The sequence below is a fragment of the Habropoda laboriosa genome, unplaced genomic scaffold, assembly GCF_001263275.1.
Source record: "Habropoda laboriosa isolate 0110345459 unplaced genomic scaffold, ASM126327v1 scaffold151, whole genome shotgun sequence".
In the NCBI taxonomy this organism is placed as follows: domain Eukaryota; kingdom Metazoa; phylum Arthropoda; class Insecta; order Hymenoptera; family Apidae; genus Habropoda; species Habropoda laboriosa.
In genome coordinates this window covers 1,179,178-1,202,251 of record NW_017100286.1, presented here as the reverse complement: position 1 = coordinate 1,202,251, position 23,074 = coordinate 1,179,178, and the positions used below count along the sequence as shown (strand labels likewise).

At 44.1% G+C, this 23,074-nt stretch overlaps 1 protein-coding gene across 1 annotated transcript in view; it reads left to right on the top strand.

Moving 5' to 3' along the window:
• LOC108573691 (discoidin domain-containing receptor 2) overlaps positions 1–23,074 on the top strand; it is a 116,487-nt gene that overhangs the window by 89,681 nt on the left and 3,732 nt on the right. The window contains 6 exon segments of the mRNA XM_017936169.1: positions 6,366–6,489; positions 8,681–8,832; positions 9,812–10,125; positions 13,535–13,726; positions 15,858–15,950; positions 20,148–20,289. Of these exon segments, the coding sequence (XP_017791658.1) occupies positions 6,366–6,489; positions 8,681–8,832; positions 9,812–10,125; positions 13,535–13,726; positions 15,858–15,950; positions 20,148–20,289 (1,017 nt within the window).

The following is a 23,074-nucleotide window of genomic DNA, read 5'->3' as shown; positions in this document are numbered from 1 at the left end:
AAAGGAAAAAAGGGGGGGGGGGGAATGGTTATTCTTTCAACGACGATTCGTCGGGAATCGGATCGTCGAACCGAAAAAACCCGGGAAAGAACGAACGATGCAGAAGTTTCGTCGTTCCATTTTTTTCGAGTTTCCTCCTGTGCTGGCCTGATTTACAGCGTGGGACGACCCGAAAGGTGTATCAAAGAATTTCGCGGCAGTGCTCATAAAGATCGGAAAAAAGTGTCGCGTTCCGTGTAGATTCGCTTGCATCAATCTTCGTTAATGTCTTGGTTAATTTATTTCATTTTCCAACGACGAATTATGTAAGCCGCTTTTTTTATCAACCTACACACACACACACACACGTAACTAGTATCGCTGGGAAAAAATTTGGAATTTATACTGTAACGGGAGACGGACGCGAGATACGGCATATTCCATAAAAAGAGTCCGAAACGAAAAGCAGATTTCGAAACAAACACCGGTGCTTTCATCAAGCTCGTCCATTTTTCTCTGATTATTAACCACCCGTCAACATTTACGCATTAATCTTCTTCGTAACGCGTACGCTCGTGCACGCGAAACTGAGCGATAATAACTATCCGAATTCACAGTTTTCCTACATTTTTAAATAACTACGAAGGATTTACTCACCCCGAAAACTTTTCCCGCGAAAAAGTAACAGAATTTCCACAGAGAAGACGGGACGGACAGAACAGCGTTACTCGTCGAAACCGCGAATATCGTTGGATCTTCTAGAACAATTAATATCGTCGAACCGCAAACGTGACCGAACACGTGATTTATTATACGATCGCTCGTATGCTCGCGAGCATGAAATTAAACGATAACACCGAACGCGCGATCATCTGAATTTATAATTGCCGCGGTTTCCCTCGATCGAGGTGCACGCGGAAACAGAAACGAGATCCCCCGTTCGTATCTCTGCCGAATTCACGTGAAACGTGTTCGGTTCGTTCGCCTGAGATGGAGCGGAGGGAAAAAGCACGAAATAAGCGGGCGGATGAACGGCAAGCCGCGTGCAAAGAGTAGTAGGAGGAAGGGATGTCGAACGAAGGCGGAAAATGCGCAAATATCCGACAGGTTGAGCAGCTTTCGCGGGAACGGGGGCGAAAATGTAGCCATGATAATGAAAATGGCAGAAAGCACTCCGCCGCTAATTAATAGAAGATCGTTTTGTTCACGGAATCCTCTCCAACGTTTGCTAGTCTCCGGGATTTCATCAAGTAGCACGCCTGTCGATTCTTCCTCTTTTTTTTTCATTCCTTTCACGTTTATCCGAAATTTTCCCGGCGCAATATTTATCGCGAACGCGAGATCTCCCTCTCGATTCCATGGGCCAATTATCCTGGAGGCGTGACACATTTCTCATCGATCGAGATGAAAAAGACGAGATAAATATTGGTATAGAGTCTTGGTAATTGCTCCTCTTAATTTCGAACATTTTCTCTCCCCAAGTTTAGAGCTCTCTCGCTACCGTCCCCCTATTTTTCCACCGTCTCTGTTCCTTTTTATCACGAGGGCGCGCGGATCCACGAAAATCTGCCAGAGAATTCTTTAAATCTCTGCCAAAGCCGGGCGTAATTTAGTTTCCTCCTTGTGAACGGTGTGTTTCCACCTGCAGAACGTTTCGACGTTTGCAATTTTCTTTCCACGTTACCTTTGTCATTCGCGCAACCAGGTCTCCACCTAAAGTCTCGTTAAATGTCCTTCTCTGTTACACGTTTCTCCTCTTTTCTTTTTTATCAACATTCTACTCTCGAAAAAATTCTCGAGCTTCCTCGCTCACAAAGGAGATCCGGCGAACCTGAAAATTTCCAAAAAATTTCACACTTTGCAGCACGCTAATTACGAAACCATTTCTTCTTTCCCCAATGAAACTGTTCCAACGGTGGAAACATCCCCCAAGAAAAATTGCGAGCTTTCGTGTCACCGCGCGAATTTGAAAAAGCGAAATTCTACGTCTCTGAACAAATACTAATAAATACGTTCTCTGGGCAGTTATAACCTACAGCTAGTTACACACACGTACAAGGACGCTGGACGTCGTTTATTTCGCTTGGCGGTGTATCGCGGAACATCGAGGGTGTATCCGTAACGGAAGGCGTTCTCGACCACGTATCGCGCACGGTATTTCCCAATAAAAGCTTCTTCGGGTCAATCGAACGTATCCGCGTCCACGGAAAGGGTCAGGGATGTATCAATCGAAAGGGTCCTTTTGTGCGGCCGAGTGATATACTCGCGACCATGGCAAACACTGCTCGACCGGAAGGGAGCGTATTATGATCCTGTCCACGGTATATACAGGCTGATTTAGGTAAAGCGATCGACATTTCAGAGACGATAATAATACAGTACTATAATATTTGTCGAGAAAATTTCGTTCTTTTTTATATTTAACATTTAAGTTTGAGATTCGAGTGTAACTTTTTTCCATCGCTTCGTTCAGTGAATTATTTGAACAATTTAAAATAAATAATTGAAATCTTCGAATTCTTTTGATATTTGTCGATAAAATTTCGTTCTTCTTTATGTTCAACATTTAATTTTGAGATTCGAGTGTAACTTTTTTCCATCGCTTCGTTCAGTGAATTATTTTAACAATTAAAATCTTCGAATTCTTTTTGATATTTTCATCTCTCTTCGTGCAGTGGACATGGTAAAAATAATTTGAGATAAATGACGCAGACAGGAAGTGGAATATTGTTATTTGCATTTTTATGTTTCATTATTTAATATCGTAGAGAAGCATTTTTTGTTTCGATGCTCATAATTTTCTTTACATTACTAGAATGTTTGTGTTTGTCACTGTGTAAAGTTATAATCCCGGAGCTTTCGTTAATGGAACACGCGTGGCTAACAATAATATTTCACGTAAATAATAAGGGATAAGAACCATTTGTTGCTTTTTAACATTCGGCGGGATGTTGTTAATTTTCAGCATTGCACGAAGGGGAATTACATTACTCGGTATTATAAGTGGATTTAAAAGGATGGAAAGAGCTTTCAGTAATATTCGAGTAGCTTTACACCCGTAAATATTCGGCATTACACGAATATATTCGTGTAAACGTTTCTTCCGAATGATCCAATGAAATTCCGTTTCAAAAGCGACCGTCCTTTTTTCATGAATCGTCCTCTACGTGCTCCAATAAAGTCGATAAATCCCTCCTACTTGTATCCTGTACACACAATGTTCTTCGATTGCTTGAAGAACAAAGAAACAAATATTTCCGACAATTTATTTCACCAACGAAACCTTCACACCAACCTTAACAAAAAAGAAAGAATATCAATCTGCACTGTCTGAGACAGTCAACTTCATTACTCGAAATACATCAAAATACACAATAAAAAAAGAAATATAATTGTGTAATCGGATTAACAAAATTTCAAACTTGCTATATTCTCCGAAATTCTCAAGAATAATTCAATAGTGACAAAACTACTCACAATAAAAAAAGAAGTATAATTCTGTAATCAGATTTAAGAATTTTCAAACTTTCTATATCCTCCAAAACTCTCAAGAATAATTCAATAACGAGATTTTTTCCAGTCTACCAAAGGTTTATCATGCAATGACTATTCTCAATTAACATTCAATAGAAATAAATTACTTTTCGTTTGAACAAACTTTATTCCAAAATTTCACGTGTCGATTGCTTTCTGCATAATTAATTTTCCTTAACGATCATCGAGTTACCCCAAGGTTTCCACGTGAAAATTATCACGCGTCCTCTGGCTGTTTCCATCGGCGAACAACAAGCACCCACGAGTAAACAAACGTTCACGATCGAATTCAAACATCGAACCCTCTGTCATTCCCACTCCATACTTCGCCGATAAAGGATCCGCGAAGCGTGTACCTTGTCGCTATTTCCGGTCGGCGTGAATCAGCGATACCTGAAGGAGCAGCGTGAGCACAACGGGAGAGATCTCTGATCGAGCCATCAACGTGAACGAGCCACGTTGCTTTGAATGCTTGGCCGTAAGAACGAAGGAAGGCCGCGACAGGGCTTGAGATAGTCCTAATGGGTGGAAAAGAGGTGGCGGTTAGATGGTGGCGGTAGATGACAGGAAGACGAGCAGCGTACCAGAAGAAGCAGAAAGAAGAAAATAGAAGTGGAAGGGAATCAAGCAAAGAGATTCGTGCAAGAATATCCCGATGGCTAAGTGGTTATCTTATCTTAACGGGTGGTGGTGCAGCATCTCGCTCAGCTCTGCCACCCTAACGCTTCCTAAACGGAAATTAACACCTCCACCTCCTCCTTCTTGCCTGAGCTCGCGGTGCCCTTCTAGTCGTGTCATCTGCGTAGGGCGAGCCAAGTAAAAATCAATGGATATTATATCACGGTCCTGGTGTTCTCGACGTGATCCACCCTCTTATCGGTGTTCCTGGCCGAAAGGAAGGGCTTCTGGCGAAGGATTGTTTGTTACACAACGAAGGGCGTTAATTTCCTGAGGGTTGCGCTGTGACGACGTCGATTCGGCCTCTGCTCACCGGCTCTCTTTTCCTTCGCTACGCGAGCGAAACGGCACCTTGCACGCCTGCCGAGGGAAAAAGGGACGGTCGATAGGAAGACCGTGTGTTTCCGGGCTGTGTTTCTACGCGACGAAACAGCGCCCTCGGTAACGAGTCTTGTTAATGGAATAGTACGAACGCAACCTGCACACCGAGTTTAGCTTCTTCCTTTTTTTCTTTATTTCCGAGAGGGTTGATGGAAGTAACGTCTGATAAATGGGGGAAAGGGTAAGATGGTAGATTTGGTGAACGACTTTTTCTTTTTCTTCTTTTGTTTCCTGGTACGAGGGTTGATTACAAACGAGATGGACGTCTCGTGCAATGTGTCGTACTGTCTAATTTCCTGGGAACGTCGGATGAGAGACGTAACTGATAATTATCCGATTGTACGGTTAAATTTTATCCGGCGAAATTACGTATACAGCGTGGTGAATGCATATCGACGCATTGTGCCCCGATAATTACGTCGGGTGGAATTATTAGCAATGCCCGCGGTTCTGCGGTTCTTTCGCTTCTGACAATGGCCGATGTGCTTTTTGATGAAACGAGCGTCGCTCGAAATTGAATTTCCCTCCCACTTCCACGGATCGACACACGCCGTTCCACGGCCTTTATCTTAAATTTCGGTGCGCCGACAGTGTTTCGGATAATTATTCACCGCGTACGAGAGTGAAAAGATCGTCGAATCTGTGAAAGAAGTGAAACTGATGCTGCTGATAGAATATAAAAGGTGTTAGAAAAAAGGAGTGAAGAAGGTTAGCTACGCTTCGAATGAATTATGCATCGGGCGTATTATAACACGGGAGGTATCAGTTTGGTGTGTAAATATGCAATGAGAATGTAAAAAGTAGCACGGGGAAAAAATTCATGTAAATTCGCCGGTGTTCTGGAGGACTTTGTTTTCGATGATCTCGTTCTGGCTCTATGAATAACGGCTTCGCATTTCACACCTATCACTTCTGCGAACCTTCATATCCTAATCGTGCACTGTTAGATACTTCTGTTTTAGGGTATCTGGATATCGTCACTTTCGCTCGAATTTTTGGTCGAAAGTGCGGATTAAATTGCTCTCCGAGAATACCAGATCCACCTTCTCAATAATCAAAATCCTAAACGCTTTTTACAGATATCAGGCGTAGAAATTAATTCTTTCCGATTGTATTCGCATAATTGATTCAGATCCACCGAGTTTCTATCGCGACAGAGAAAAATGGCAAAAGGTCATCAAGAATAGTGCAAATTATTTCCATTCTTGATCTGTCTTCGTTATTCTCAAATAAAACTTCGATTATACCCAAAACTCGTAAAGAATTCATTTCTTACCGAGAAAAGCCCAGAATCTCACACGATAACTTTCACACTAATCTATCTCTCAATTTGAGAAAGCTAAACACGATTCTCGATAAAATCGAAAAATTCAATTCGTCGCTGTTTCAAATTCGCGTCACAATACCTCCCAAAAAATTGGAAATTCAACGTGCAACAACGGAACCGCAAAAAAGAAAACCTTCGAAATTAAATCCCCCGGTTATAAAAGTGTATTTAAATAACATTTACAATTATTCGTGCAGCATTATCCCGAAACACGCGTTATCGGTTGATCTTTCTCACCGATATCTATAAAACAAAAAGCACGCCTCGATGGGCCATGAATATTCCGAATGTCGAGGTTCGGGGGGGTTTGGGGCGGGCCGCGGAGGCAGAGAGGGTGGGACAGAGGTGGTGGCACGAAGTGACGGAAAGTTTCCGGTGGCGTATCGCTTTTACCGCGCGATATACACGCGCGGCGTGTGCATAAATGTCAGGTGCATTAACGGGAACGCTCAATATTCGGCCGCAGGTCTCCGTGCAGGAGGAGGGCGAGGACAAGGGACCAATTTGCCCTCCGCTTCCGGCGCAGTACCACCCGGCCGCCTACACCACGACGACACCGCAACTACACAAAACTATCACGGATTACAGCGGTTGGTAGCGACGTTAAGTGCGACACTTAAGCCTTTCGAACTCTGCGCGTGCATGCACGGTTAGGCCGATTTAAATTAATTCAAACAGACCCGCCACTCGAGTTTGACGATTATCAACGTTGTGCGCGCGTGACCCGTTCCCGGGAATTATTAACCGCTAACACGAGCACGACCGGCCGCCCATTTTCATACCCGTGAACTCGAAATTTTCCTAATGGCCCAAGTAGTTTTACCTCTCTACCCCCTCCCCTCCCTCTACTTTTGATAACAACGCTGAAATACGATTGTTACCGGCGCGGAGTAGAGTTTCCACGGGCGTGTACAGGTGCGCAGGATTACCGGCGAGATTAGTTCAGCTTGGGTAACTGCGGAGGATATTTTCGACGATCGGTGAATTGAATTTCAAGTTGTTGATTCATTTTTAGAGACTCGATCCTTTCGAGATTTTAAAGGAAATCTCCGGTGCGGTAGATTTCCTTTTATGCAATTTTCGAGGAGCCTCGAGACACCGGGAAATCTTTTCAGGAGCTTCTGCTCGAGATTAACCCTTGTACAGAAAATGGAGTTGGGAATAGTTCTATTTTAACAAATTCAGAAGACGAAGAAAAGCAATTTTTAGTAATTACTCAAATAATTTAGTACCGGTAGATTACAAATTCCGTGCAAAGATCGAGTATGTGACATTTTCACCCTTTGACCTATGATTTCTGACTGTTACATTTAGGAATCCTCGATCTTGCAAATTAAAACGAAAGTTAGGATTACAATGAATTTCTCTCACTAATATAACCATTTTTGTCACATCTTGACCAGAATCTCTGCCACGAGTCTGACACGTTGTTGTAGGTCAAATGTTTAAACAAATAATGGATACGATAATATTTTCCAACTCGTTTTATTTATCGAAAATTAAATTCTTCGAATTAACGTGTACCTAGGTACTTCCAGGTACAGTTCGATTAACGTAAAAGTAAATCTCTACTCGAGAATCGTTATTATTGAATATAATTAATTGGTAGAAAGTTACGAGTAGCTTGATACTTTGAACAAGCGGGTTTCATCTGCGTAAAGTGGGCGGTTTTGCACGAATTTTCGACTGGATCTCGGTAACGTTCAATCCCTTCGGTATTTGTTACTCCGCTGCGTAATTTAATAGAGGGGAAAACTCGAAATGAGTGGCTCCGCGTTGCGGTGCATTATCGAGTTTGCGTTTCACTAAAATTACATAAAATCGCGGCGGACTATAGCCATCGGTTTGTGACGATAAACGCAACACCTACCGTGATATGCAAGCATGCAGCGTTCGAATTAAATTACGGGCTAATGATCGATGGATTATTATAGGGTCCTGTGGGTACTTAAAGCCGACGCTTACACGGGCACAAATCATAACACAGCTTGTAATTTACCAAGTGCACTTGTGCACTTCCAACGATTGCCTTTAATCCGTCTTAATTTTTCCACCCCCCGCCGGTGTAATTTCAACTCGAAACAAAGCATAGTTTGCCCGTTACCAATTACCATATAAACTTTCACATAAACCAAGGGAGAAAAGAAAAATGTATTTCAGAGAATATCTCTCCCTTTTCAAGCTTCGTCGTGTGTGCACGCCGACATTCCTCGAATATTTGAACAATTATTTTTCTCCTCTCTCGTATCCGGTGCGAAACGTTCCTCCGAACTGTATAAAATTACTCGGAGAACACTCAGCGGGGTCGAATTAAAAACGAATCTCGTTCAATTAATCCCTCGCGGCAACTTTGAAATTGTCGCGAACCAGACACGGGAGAAACTTCTTGCAATCAATTAGCCACGCAAACCGTGTATAATGAAACGCATCGAGCGCGAACTAATCACGCTTTAATTACCGAATCATACGCCACTGTGCATCGGTGGAAACCGTCGAAGATCCAACGCGAGTCGCGCTCTGTAACGCGAACGACGACACTTTCGCATCTCCCAGTCGAACGTTAACCCTAACGAGAGAGGGGAGAAAAATAGTAGAACTCCTTGCTAGAAACGAAGAAAAAGTAAGAAAACAGAGGGTGAAAAAAAAAAAGTGTTCCAAGGAAAACATGCAAGGAAGTTTAAAAACGTGCCGCGGTAATTTCTTTCGTGCGCGACGGCCATCGTGTCTCTAACCTTGTCAAAAATTCTTTTTTCCTTTCCGCTACACGGTATCGGCGGACAGGGATCACGGAGGTGCAGCCGGTTATTCCGCTGTTGCTGAACACGGCGATCAATCTTGCCAGGCCAATTCCGCCGGTTCAAGAATATCCATCTAATCCGCCGCCCATACCGCCGCCACCGGAAAAGTATTACGCCAGCACGGAGATCTGTAAGGTGAGTATCAAAAATGTACGGCAGACATGCGATCCGTGACGATTAGTCCTGAGTCGCAGAGCAAAAGGGTAAGGGGGCGAGGGCATTAATGCGGGCCATTTCGAGCTTGGAACTGTGTCAAACACAGGTTCGTGACTCGACGATCTTACGTCGCGATCATGCCAGGCCACTTGAATCGTTTCCCTTTCGCGAGGCCAGCCGCGAGCTTGTCCAGCGTATCCTCTTAACGCCTCGTTGTTTCTCCAATCGTGCACACACATAAACACACACACACACAGAGGATGTTAAGTTGCGTTGGTCATGATGGAATAGGGGAGGGAGAACTAGAGTCGTGATTAATTTCTTGTTCTCTGCTCCTTCATCTTTCACTCTCTTGTTTTTTTTCCCTCCTTACTCCACGTTTTTTCCCTTCCTTCCTTCGTTATTTTTTCTTCGTTTCTCTCTCGTGTTTTCTCTCTCTCTCTTTTTAATTAGAGCGTTTAAAGTTCGTTCTGTACGATGTTGAACGGCGCGTGCTAAAACACTTCGCGCTGGGAGAATAATGAAGCTTAATGGATGAAAAACAAGGGAACCAGGAGGGACTATCAATCATGACTAATGCGGGACCTCGCGGGGAAAACGTCTTACGTAGGCATACACTGATCACCGGCCGATAGTGCACCGGCCTGTGATTATTGATTGCCCGAGCCGCTTCCGACTCGTGTGTATTTTAATTTCGCCGGGCAGTCGTGTGGTTGAACCTTCGCGTAATTTTTAAACTGGAGAAGCCTGGTTAAACCTTGCGCGACGATATCAATCTACAACGGTGGGAAATGTTTTCTCTTACGAAGCAACGTTAACTTTAACATCGTCCGATTTTCAATTCTTCAGTTTCCTAATCTGTAAAGAATTACTAAGGTCAAAGGAAATGACGCACTCAGAATTTTCTCCCAAATATTTCAAGCTGAACAGCGCTGTGGCGCCTTTTTTTTTATTGCAGAAATCTCTGCCGCCGTTGCCGCCGTCACCGACACCGAGCACACCGCCGCCAATGAGCGCGAAAGCCTCCAGCAGCATGACAAGCTACAGTCCCGAGGATATGCTTACGGAGGAGGAAGACGAGGTGCCCGAGTGCATCCTAGACTTCCCCCGAGAGAAGCTCAACATCGTTGAAAACCTCGGCTGCGGATACTTCGGCGACGTTCACATTTGCGAGGTCGACAGGTTTCCGGGATACGACGAAGTTTTCCGGAACACCGGCAGCGACCTGGTGATCGTTAAGTCCCTCAGACCTGGATCCTCCGATGCGCTTAGGTAAGGATCGCGTATTATCGAGTTACGTATCAACTGGAAATTTCGCGACACTAAGCGAATAATTTGGAAAATCGCGCGATAGACGTTGTAAAAGGGAAGAGAACCTATCAGTATATTGCAACACGTTACGACAGAAAAGTCCGATATTCGCTTGAACGTCATCGAAATAATTGGCAGAATTCGTAATTCCCGTATTTCTCTCTCTCTCTCTCTCTCTTTTTCGCTAGAAAAAGGATCTCCGATACAAATTGAGGGCACATATGCAGGTTGTCAGGGAGTTTCACCATGACAGACCGTAGAGAAGCATTGGCACCGAAATGTATCCTGCCTGTGCACAATAAATTGCCGCCGTGTCAATAGCAGAGTAATAATTGAGTAATAGTTTGTCGCGTGTGGCGCACGTACAACAGTTGTTACAGCGCGTGAATGAAAACAGCGTATCGAAGGCTGTTATCGACAAACAAGCCGACGGTCCGACTCTCTCCGAACACGTTCACCTTTCTCTGAAATAGAAAAAAGAATTCCCCAAAGGTATAAATAACATTTCCTTCGTAGAACGCCACGAAACGAGATGAAAATGATCAGAATCGTATCGTCACTTCCGAATGAAATTATCGACGATCGCGTATCTCCAGGCTACGAATGAACATTTCAATCCGGCGCTGTGCAAGAATGTTTTCCCATCCTTCCCCCTCGCGGATTTATCGCGGTAATTTCTTCGCGTTGCTGGAACAAGCGAGAATCGGGAATCGATAAGGCTACACCCCGGTCATAATTAAATTTCCCAATAGAAATGAATCGAACAACACGCTATTCGAGCGACTCGTTTAAGTCGCTAAATACAGCGGCCGGAAACTATTAAGCGCGCGATATTTCACGCCGGCGGAAAATATGGGAAGTATAGGATAACCGGTGGAAAATTATCCTGGCCGATTATAGAGTGCTACTCTGATTCATTTATTATCCGTTCCTACCTCATCCGTTGCTTATATTAACCATGGCGAGGCTGTGTGTGTGCGCGAAGTAACGACGAAATATATAGGGCATCGATAGAAAATTATCCCAATCGATTATATTTAGAGGCTGGCGCGTTAACGCGATAATTCGATAAACCGGGCGCAAAGTGATTTCGTACATAATGACGCGGCTCGTGTATATTAAGTTGCCGCGACGCGATAATGCAAGGAGAAAGTGTTTAAACGGTCAGTGACTGGCGAGCATAATCGAATAACTTGTTCAACGCCGTTGCTACTTTTCCGGCGACGTGACGGCCGGGGCCTTTAACCGCTCTCCTAAAATTGTCCGGCTCGTTGCTTGCGATTGACAATAGCCCCTCCCGTAATTGACCGTATGGAAGTTTTCCCTTTGACCCGCCTTCCTCTGTAGCCCGCCCCGTCGTCTGAACCGCGGGAAATTGTTTAAATCCCGTGTCTCGAGCAACGCCGCCGTTTCGATAAACCGGTTTCCAAGCGTTTTCGACGCACGATAAAGCGATTCGTGCCGCTCACAATCCCGTGTAATTTGTTGTTCAATTATGTTCCGAACTTGAGTTTCAAGGGAAGCGTGGAAATTTCGATGTTGTTCGGGATTTTTAGAGGTTCTGCTTTCTATGGCATTTTATTTTCGTAATTTTCTGGAGAGTTGTTTAATGGACTTTATTAATAAAGGAGAGTAGTTAGTTTAACGTGTAACATTTTTGAATAAAGTGAAAGCAGAGTGGATGAGCAAGTAGTTACGACTGGCAATGTTAATATTTGAACATTACAATTTAATTTATAGAGTCTCGTGTGACTCGGTGAAGCTATATTTTCCATAGATTCTAAGTATCGTATTCATATTTCTTATCGAAACTCTTATTAAACGCTTGCAAACAGTTTTTAAGTTATACAATGTGTTCGAAAGATTTTTCGTTCAAATCTTCATCCTACAACTCTAACCATGTTAAAAATACAGCTCCGTCGAGTTGCACGAGATACCAGTAGTACACGTCGCTGTTGAACTCGCCCTGAATGAGTCAAAAAATTTGTGAATCACAGCGAGAGCAAGGTTTCCTTCGAATCACACGCTAGTTTCCATAGAGGTCGGTCGATTTTCAGGTTTGAGGGCAAGGAAGTAGGACCGGAAGTACACGATAAAGCGTGTCCCGGCTAGGAACACGCGACGCGTTATCGCTGACCCAGCGAAAGGATGATCCGGGTAGACAGGATCGGGGATTACAGGGTTCGCTAACGGAGAACTCTCGCGGAACGTGTATTGTTGTCCTGCAAGTCTCTTAACGGGCCACCGGAAGTACAATCGCGTTCATTCCTTTTTCACGCGACAGATCGCCAATCGATACACGATCCACCTGACAAAACTTTTCCAAAGAAAGAAGATCACGCTGTCTTCGATCACACACCTCCTGTTACCTTCGGCAATATCGAACGAAGAAATTGGAAAAACATTTTTCTTTTAATAAAAATATATTTTCATTTTTCTTCCAAGTTTCTTTCGAACAGTTTCTCTCGAAACGACTTTTTTCCTCGTTTTAATCAGCGACATTCGGCGGAGTTTTCCAAAATTACAATTCGCCCTACGTCTGCCGGAAAGTTTCAATCTGCTTCCCTGCTCCCGAAAGTTCTTCGCCCGTTTCCCCCCCCTAGAGAGACGCATTTTCCAGTTTGCGCGGCGACCCCCGTCGGCGTTAGCCCCTCGAACTTCTTTGTCGCCCCCCGAAATTACCCGTAATAGTGAAATTTATTAATTAAAAGCCCTCGGAATAGCCCGACATCCCGTAGTAGCAACTAACGGTGCCATAATTACTGCTTTTGGAAACTGGAATTTCTCGAAGCAACCACCCCTCTCCCTCCCTTGGTTGCAACTTTACACGTGCACACGTAGTACGCGTAGTAAATCCTTCACTTTCGAGGAACGCGAACACGTAACTCCGCGAAATCGATGCACGAAATAGTTATTTCCTGCACAAGCAACGATACGGGAACGTTGTTACACCGCGGACAGAACATCCTCTTACAGGGATCCGAAATATTAGACAACCGACAACACGAGCGTTAAACCTCTCTATTAAACATGCAACCAGGAAATGTTCTCCAGACGATAATCCCAACAGGGTAGACATTATCCCTGACCCGTGTTGTTACGTAGCATCTGCCCAGTTTGTTATGATACCTTGTTTTCCTTCCTTTCTTTTTTCTCCCCCGCCTCGATGACAGTAGGAAGTGAGGAAGAGAGAGAGAGAGAGAGAGAGAGAAAGATGAGAATAACGTCCAGGTAGAACGACGAGTTGGATACAGAGTAGTCGCATTATTTCCAGTATATCCTTTCGCGTCCGTATTGAATAGCTCGGCCGAGTTGGTAAGGGCAGTCGACTATAAAGATATTACTTCCGAGTGTCCCGTGTATTTTCCAGGATAGAATTTCAACAGGAGGCAAAAAGACTGGCACGGCTGGCCGATCGGAATGTCACGCGGCTACTCGGCGCCAGCCTCGAAGACGACCCCATGTGCATCGTATTGGAAAACGGCGAGTACGGGGATTTGAATCAATATCTGCAGAGCCACATCGCTGAAACGTCCTCCGTGCACACTGCTAAGACCCTCAGGTAACGGCTAATTGCGATACCATGACGCGCCCGTCTGCCTCGAGCCACGGTTCTCATCGTGACGTTGGATAATACGAAGCACGGTGATTGTCTTTAGAAAGCTACAAGCAAGCTGCTTGCTTGCCTTTTCTGTTTTTATTTTCGACGCGAGCAGTGCGTTCACGTAGTGGAGATCGAAAGATTACCAGGATTTTAAGGCTGGTTTATCGGACATTCTGTTCTGCGTCAAGTGTTTGTTTCGTATGAAATGGAAAGAAGGTACTTCAGCTTGTTTGTATGTTCAGGAAAATGGAAATAGGAGAATTTGCTTGGATGCGATATTGCAACGAGTGAGAAAGTAAGAAGTAAAAAATTGTTAACCCTTTGACAGTCTAATAAAATTACGAGTTAGCGTGAAAGAAATAACGGGTAATCACTGTGCTTCCTACTTCAACAGATTTTAGTGTAAAGTGTTTTAACCCTTTAAGGGTACATTAAAAGTGAGAAAGTAGGAAATAAAAGTTGCATACCTGTGTATTTAAAATTTTTAACCCTTCGACGGTTTAGTAAAATTACGAATTACGGTGAGAAAAATTTATATATCACACGTACGTTTTTAATAATCATTTTTAAAACAGGTGATAGTTACGACAATAATACCCCGTCCCGTTTTAACTTTCTTCCCAAGACTCTCTCTTGAGTTAAATATTTGACGCTTTTCCCAAATCTCACAAACTGCCGAAGGGTTGAAAATAACAACATCACGCAACATTTGAGGGGTTACGGGTCGAAATCGATTAGCTTCACAGATTGCGAAACAATTTTTGCCCTTTTACCGGCGCGTTACAAGCTACGCGTCTGATCCAGCTCGAGGCAACGGCGATTGTCCCCGTGGTGGGCGCGCTGCTCGCGACAAATGATATTCCAGCTAACGATGCCTCTCGGTATAGCACGCCGCGATGAGCTCAATTTTTCGATTTGATCGCCGTCCGGGAACCGTCAGTTCCAATCGCGTTCGAGGCGCGTGTGGAAATGTCCGTGGATCGGTCGCAAGTGCTCGAAATACGAGAAATCGGCTGAAAATGAGAGGTGAACGACAGAGAAGATCATCGGTGCTCGTGACAGCTGTCGGCGAACCGTGTTTTTCCCCCGCGTTCGCTTCCGGTCGCCGCTGCAAGAGAAACGACCGATACAGCTCGCGTCCACTCTTTGTCTTCGTCGGGGAAAACGAAGCCTATCGATCTACGGGCCGCGCGCGAATATCACATTCGAAACGGAGCTCCTGAAAAATATTTCCACCGAAACGTGTATTTAAAAGAGAAAAAGAAGGAAATTCGTTGGTACGTCGATGAAATTTTAACGTTCACGCGACTTTCTCGCCGGGAGAAATCACGAAGGAAGCACACGTTTGTGATCACTTCGGAAATCGACGATCGCGTATGTTCGACGCTCCGCCCGGCCATTTGTGCGGCCGCCCAAAAATAAATCTGCCGAACCGCGTAATCCGCGCACCCGCGACATAGTGGAGCGAAAAAAAAGAAAGATTCACCCACGTTGTATAAATGAACGCTCGCGTATTTTTCCCCATCGTGAATTATTCTCGCTTGACAATTTGTCGAAGTTACGATACTTGAAATTAGTAAGAATAAAATTAAAAATTCGTACAATTCCAGTAAAATCTTCTATTTCACTTTATCTCGCGTACAAGCTACCACCATTTCTTCCTCGTGATATCGCTCGAAGATTCACAATTCCGCGTAAAAGGGAAAAACGCCTGTAACGCTGTTCTCCCTTCGCGAAGCTCGCGCGTCAACCGGAAAATCGTAAAAACGACGGAAAACAGCCGAGTAGTTTATGTACTTACATATGTACATACGTATATCCGTATCGGGTAGAAAGGAACGCGGTCGATCTGCGGCTGGCTTTTGTCGTTAATGCAAATGCGCTCGGTCGACGCGCGTCCGCCTGTGCTTTAAAGCGTCGTCATTTGCGGTATTAGCAGCCGATACGAATCCGACGCGTGTCTTTGTGGACGTCGAAGGGAACGGTAACTCGTACGGTTTAATGTACACGCGGGCCACTTACACATAGGAACGGCGAAGTTTCGCGAACCGAACTTCTCAACGGAACCGTCTCGTTCTTCGTGTTGCAGTTTCGGCACGTTGGTTTACATGGCCACGCAAATAGCATCTGGCATGAAACACCTCGAGGAAATGGACTTCGTGCATCGGGATCTCGCCACAAGGTAACGACAGACAGTTTCTCATCGATTACTTTAAGGTCGAACTTCGTCGATCAGTCATTCGTTCGACGATGCACGCTCCTACGCCACATTGCTCTTTGCCGATGTGCAAACGCCGTTTTCACTATCGACGGGAAAGAGCCATTCGAACGGGAGTGGTACTTTTGTTTGAGAATAGAGAGACGGTCGATCGGTCTGCTGGTTAGAGCTGCTCAACTTCTGTGTTTGGTATTCCAGGCAAAACTGCGGGTCTAGTTTTGTCACATGTTTCGGTGAATGGTAACGATCGACGGTAGTTCGAGCCCGCTACTGTTAATGGCTCAGAAGTTTCGGGTACTTAGGTAGTTGTGCTGCTTAATGAACTGCCGGTGACCGGAAAATTTAGCCAGTTCCAGTTCTCGCTGCTTTTTGTTAACTATTTTAAAGTCGATTTAACTTATAACCTTTAGCAGATACTTCGGCGAAGAGAGGAGTAGTGGAATTTTTAGGTTGGAGTGTATTTACAGTCACGATAGGCTCTTTTGTGTGTAATTAATGTGCGGTGAATGAGTATGAGTAACACGCGATTATTTGCAGTTTGCAGAGTTATCGTTGTGCGCAATAACCATTGTTATCTCTGTTACGCTTTTGAAAGGGTTTATAGTGCAAATAATATGCAAATTGGTGACAAGTAAGGAATTAAAGATGAACAGTTAACCCTTTGCACTCGGGGGTCATTTTGTAACAGAAAAGTTTGCAAATCGAATGTTTGAAATTTTTTGAAAACTAACGCAGAAATAAACTATACTATTTTACTTAAATATTCAACGTATTCTCCATTTCACTATAATGAATAAATTTACAGAGGCCCCGTAGATCTGCTCTCTGGCTTGATTAATTATTCACCAAGTGACGATTGTTTAATGTCGCTTCTCAGTCACCATTCGATTACAAAGGGTGAAAACTATTTAGAAAGTACAAAAGAAATTCAACAGGAAGGCATTTGAAATTGAACAAAAATACATTTTATCGACGATTTTATAATTAGTGGTTCAGCATTCACCGTTAAGCATTGAAATTTCCAAAAATAATTACGCGTAAATGTAAATACCGAATACGTTACAGCGCATTCTCGAACGAATAGAATAAAAAATTCGAGTAAAAAATAGGCACTCGGTTAAGGGTGGAACTCGTCGAATGCTTAAATCAGGACGAACGAAGCCCTGGATGGTGACAAATTGGCCAATTACCGCGACCGTAACCAACACGGCCAACTTTCTTTCCACACTGTCGAAGCGTAAGCCGCCTGCCGCGTTATGTCGCCACTTCCGGGTCGCGTTTTAAGGACGAAGTTTCCCGTTACGACTTCGCCCGTTCCCTGAGCCAAGGTCCTCGAGAGAAAGAGAGACGTCGATGCGGAAACTGCCCGGCTACCAACACCGCTGGCAGTGTCGACAGGACGTTTCTGCGTGGCAGGGCCATTAAAAGGGAACAAGTGGACCGAAGGATGGCTGGGTCACGTGTTCGAATTATTAACTCTAATCATAAACTTTAATTACAATGGCCCGAGGCGCGGGCGTCGGCGTCGCATAAACGGGGAACGCGCGCGCGGCCCGTGGCGGATGAAATTAATTGCCCGTTGATTTATAGAAACGAGCTTTGAGCGGCGCGCGCCGACCCACGCTCAATAAGCGACCAACCGGTGCGGCGGTGAATGGAATGACGAATGAAAAATGCGCTTTGCAAGTTCTTCGATTCTCTTTTTTTTTCTCTCTCTCTCTCTCGCGATTTTATACTGTTTATCGATTGTTTTCGCTCGTGTCGCCTTTCGGGACGATATAATTCTGATAGGTTTGTGTGAATTAGAAATTATAGTGCTGTTTCGCATTCTACTGTGAATTGGAAATTCATTCGATACTTTTAGTGTATAGAGTGTCCCGTTTATAATGAACGTCGGAATTATTTCTGTACATTTGGTATGAATAACATAAGTCATCGACTTCAAACTAACCATTAATGAAAAATATCGATTACCTTCGTTCAAGATGACTTTGCAGAACTTTTTCTTATTATTATCGTCTTGAAACCATGTAAACTCCTCTTAATAATCTTTTTCACTTTCAATAGCAGTGTGAATAATATAGATGTGCGTTATAAATTCAACACCCTGTATAGCGTTATATCGAGGAATGACTTTCGTCGAGACTCCAGACGTACTTATATTACTACGTTAATAATTAAGTTTGCTGGTTGGTTGAATTACAACTTAACTTCGACTCACCGCTGGTAGAATAAACATTTCAGAACTAGTAATATGGCTACTCATTCGCCGTGCGAAAATAGCTACGGACCAGCGAGGCTAATAATTCAACGTTGAACCGCCGACAATTTCTACCATGCCCATTTAAAAAAAAAATGTCAAGCATCCTTCCATTGTCCAGATGAGAAAAAATTAATTAAAGCGTAGCGGATAGTACGTCCAAGTGGCCATTACCACATCGAGCCCAATGGCGTGAAAAAAGTTGCTTGGAAATCTGCCGGAAGCTCGAGGACCGCGGCCACTCCGCTGTGCGGTACAAGCAAAATGGAAGCTCGAACCACCAAACCGCTTGTCTGCTCGACTACCGACGCACGATAAACGAGCAGTTCTGCGTGGAAATCGGCACGAAACTTCGAACGACCAACGCTTTAGTCGCGGGAAGCCTGCTTAAAAGCGGCGCCGCTCTCGGAACGGTCCTCGAGAGTGCATCGTCGCCAGACGAGGCTTTAGTGGCGCGCGACAAACCGAGTCGAGGACGAAGGACTTGCCTTGGGTTTCAATCCCGGGCGAAAATGCTTTCACCGCGAACCTCCGCCGGTATCGTTCACGAGCTTTTTGCCGCTTTGATCTTCGCCGCGCGATGGGAAACGTTAATTAGCTTGTAAATACCCGGCGAAAGAGACGCGAAGAAACGCGACAAAGAGACGTAGGGCGGAGACGTCGCAGTTGGACACGCGAAAGAAATTGGTTTAACAGGTGACAATGAATTACGGTTATAATTAATATAATAGGCGAGACGGAAGAGTGTCACGGGGGAAGACGGTCTCGTTAGCGGTTTCTTGTTAAATTTAATGGTTGCCGGAAGCTAGGTGTGCTGCGCGAGTTTACTCACGTCATGACGTGGGTTTCGTGTGTACGCAAAGTACCAGGAATATTTATCAGTTTTGCGGGTTGCTTAATTAAATTATCTCGTAGGTAACGATCACGTTACCCGAGGAAGCAATGTTGGATTTTATTTATCGGGGAATACGGAGTTCGTAGCTCTTGAGACTCTGGAATTCGTTGCTAGGATATCGAGCATGTCCTCGCGATTATTTAACGACGTGAGGGCGAATTATGGTTTCAAGTAGTGTAGAGGAGTTTCAAAAATTGCTTCAATATAAAACTGTTGGTTAATTGTGTCGGAAAGAGAATCAAAATACACGAGAAACTTATGTGGATCATCGGAGAAATATGTACAGTCGGTGGAAGAAATATAGCAAGGATTGATACAGAAACGCCAAGAGTTGCATTTCACATTTCTCAATTAGAACTGAATCAAAGCTAAGACACACTTCGTGCAACCCTAACTGAGCTCTCTTATCTTCTCACATTTCTGTCTATTCACTTAGGAATACACTGAAACATGTAAACTTCGACACCACGACCAATCTCACGATTGGTCCCTCCTTCGTCATATTTCTTCCACCGACTATACATCCTCCACAGCACGTTGATCCAGTCTCAAGGTCGTAAACAATCCTCGAAGCACGATTCGCGGCGATACATTCGTCTACGTGTTCGAGTGGCAGTTTAGGGGAGACCGGAATAATCCACTCGGCCTCGAAGACGGATTATTCCGCAAAGTCTACTGTATTTTCTCGCGGCATGGAACTTCCATCGTGAATAAAGGGATCATTGGCTCGGATAGAAGGGCTACAGGGTACGAATGAGAAACAAAAGAACGAGCACAGCGTAGAAATAAAACGAGAGTCACATTTTTTTTTTTTTCAACCCAAGCTAGAATATTCCGAATTCGGTATATTGAAAAAGTTAGGCGTCGGTAATGTGGGTCAGCTGAAAAACATCAACGACCGTATTGCACCAGCTGTTGTAATAAAAAAAGAAGAGAGAGAGAGAGAAAAAGGATTATCACGGATATATATGTATATACGATAGAACGTTTTATGGGCTTGTTGCAGAAACTGTTTGGTGAGCCGTCGTTACACGGCGAAAGTGTCGGACTTAGGGACCGGAAGAACCGCGTACGCGGCCGACTATTTCCGCGTCGAGGGACGACCTCCTCTGCCTATTCGTTGGATGGCCTGGGAATCCATGCTGATGGTGAGTCGTTAATTAACAGTTAATCGGTATCGCGAAACGTGGCCAGTTCCAATATCTAGCTCGTAACGAAGGAACTCGTCTACGAATTGGATAGTTTAATTGGATCAATCTGATTGCTTCATCTTGTATTTCCTGGATCACTTGAGCAAAAATAAGAACGTTCAATTTATTTCTTCAAATTCACTCTGCTTTCGTTCCTCTTCGAAAACTAGAATTACCGTTGGATGGTAACATTTGTCAACCGTAGCTTGTCACGCGAAGTTAATAAATTCAAACGTTGAATTGGTTCACGTCCCGCGATAGGATCTACAGGCAGCGTATATTCTAATCAAACCAATTTACACGTCATTGTCATTTTCCTGGTACAGACTTCTACGCGTATGTGCATACGATAAATTCGTTTCTCCGCTACGATTCGGTAATTCCTGAAAATATTTCCACGGAGATTACGATCGCAGCCAGGCGAATTAAGTTTCGATCGCGATTCGACGCCGCAGAGCAAATCGTAAACGATTTTCGTCGCGGGTAGCGGCGTGGCAGGAGGACGAAATAAAGCGGACGCGATCGAAACGGTTTTATTTCGTGCCGGTTCGGTCAGTGATATTTAAATGGACCGTAGCTACGCATCCACGCGATGAAACTCGGTTTGGCTTTCGCGAAATACCCGCTGCCCGTTGTTTTCGCCCCCTTTTCCTGTGCGAAATCAAAGCGTCGCGCCGCCACCGGACCAACGAAAGGTCCGAACTCTCTCTTTTTTTTTTTCTGTCGCTATGTTTTTTTTTCGCCGGGGGCTTTTTTTCTTCTTTCTTTTTTCTCTAGCGTTTCCGTTCCGCCAATATTTACCTTGAAGATTCGTTGATCCCTGTTGCGGCGAGTTAAAACAACAGCGATTACCGTTTAATGGATGGCTTCTACACGCGCGGCCCATTACGACTTCGAATCTGCCTCGATCCAACCGGGGATCTATTTTAACCCTCCTCCTTGTTCAGAAACCCATCCGCGCTGATCCACGCGGATCGGAGGAACTCGAAGTGGATTCGAGCAGTCGGAGCCCAGAGCTGGCAGATTAGGTCGCATTACTCGGCTAATAACCTAAAACGTTCGCTTTTTAATGGGACTTCGATGCTCGTATGATTTATTCCGTTCATCGTTGATGCAACAAATTCGAAAGAAATTACAGAGGATGGTTGGAAAACGACGATAACGTTAGAGGAACTAACGAGGAATTTTTGGTACGGGTTACTTTTGTCTCTTTTTCTATCTGTGTCACGATTAATTGTGAGAAGAATTGTCTTTGACGTCCAGATGGAATGTTCAGGGGGAGGGAAAAGAATTTCTTGACGTTCACGGTATGCGCGATATTTTTGAAGTGTAGCTAAACTACCGTGGTCTACAGTTTGCGGTTTAACGTGCTCGATAAAAGTAACTAGGCAAACATCAACGTCTGGTTTGCGGTGGTGGAGACAAGCTTTTCGACTTAATTTCCGGACCGCGGCATAACAACGGCCTGGACATTTTTCCGGCTGCCACACCTATGTGTAAAATACTTTTGTTTCGTGCTTCAAACGGAATAACGCACGGAATGCATCGTTATTACTCATTCTGAAATTTCTTGGAAATGATTTTTAATAATAACACCTCGGGAAGTTTTAGTAATAATAATTTGTAACGATAGTGTCTCTTGAAGTTTTAATAATAATAACTCTCGAAGTTTCAATGATAATTTTCAGCAATAAATCTGGAAATTTTGTTAACAGTAATTTTCGAAGATTCAGAAACTAATTTCTACTCAACCGATGTTCGTCATTTCAGATATTTCGATTGACAAAATAATTTCGTTCGCGACAAGATCAACGGTTTTCCGCTAATTTATCCTCTCAATTATCCGCCGTACGATACAGGAGGCAATAGTTATCGCGTCGTTTGCCAAAAGTAATACGAGCAACCGGTTAACATTCAGCACACCGTGGAATGAAGTCGCGGAAATACGTTATTCGATGTAGGGACGGCGCGGTTACGGTGAATTTATTGGCAGCGAACGGTATGCCAGTATATCAGTGTAACGAATGGTAGCGGAGCTTTGGCCCAGGCCCGGCGTATTTTATTCGGTGTATCCTGTTTTTAATTTCTCGTTCGTAGCCGTCGATATCGAACTGTCGATCCGCGAAACCGCGAAGCATCAGCCCGATAGAGCTGTCTGCGGTCGCGTGGCATTAGCGAAACGGGCTTATTCGCTGTGTCCCTGTGCCCCGTGTCATCGCGAAACCGTGAAAGTCCCCGGCTACAGAACGCATTTGGGAATTTGTTTTCAATGCACCTGCGAATTTTTCCTCTTTAACGCGTCCTGTGTCGCTGAAAAATTGAAACTTTCCACAGAAATATACTTTCCACTCTCAAATAAACCTGAAAATCACGTCAAAGTATACCGAGTGTTTCTCAAAATGTGGGTCACATTTCAACGATGAAATAAACATGTACTTTATTCCACCTTGTTCCCAAATTACGGTCACTTTGCATTTTAATAATTTTTCATCACCTTTTTATGTGAAATTTTTGCATATGAAATTCTGTCATACAAAAATTTTTCTATACGAAATTCGGACGTAAATATTTTGCTGTACGAAATTCAGTCGTAAAAATTTTGTGGAAGAATAGCAGTGGTGCTAAATTTTTCACACTTTCGTCCTCCTCTGTGTGTACTTTACTGTTCGACTGTGTGTACTTAGTCGAGCTCACGTTTATTCCGAACGATTCTGTAATTGTTCACCGAGTGTACCGGGGGATC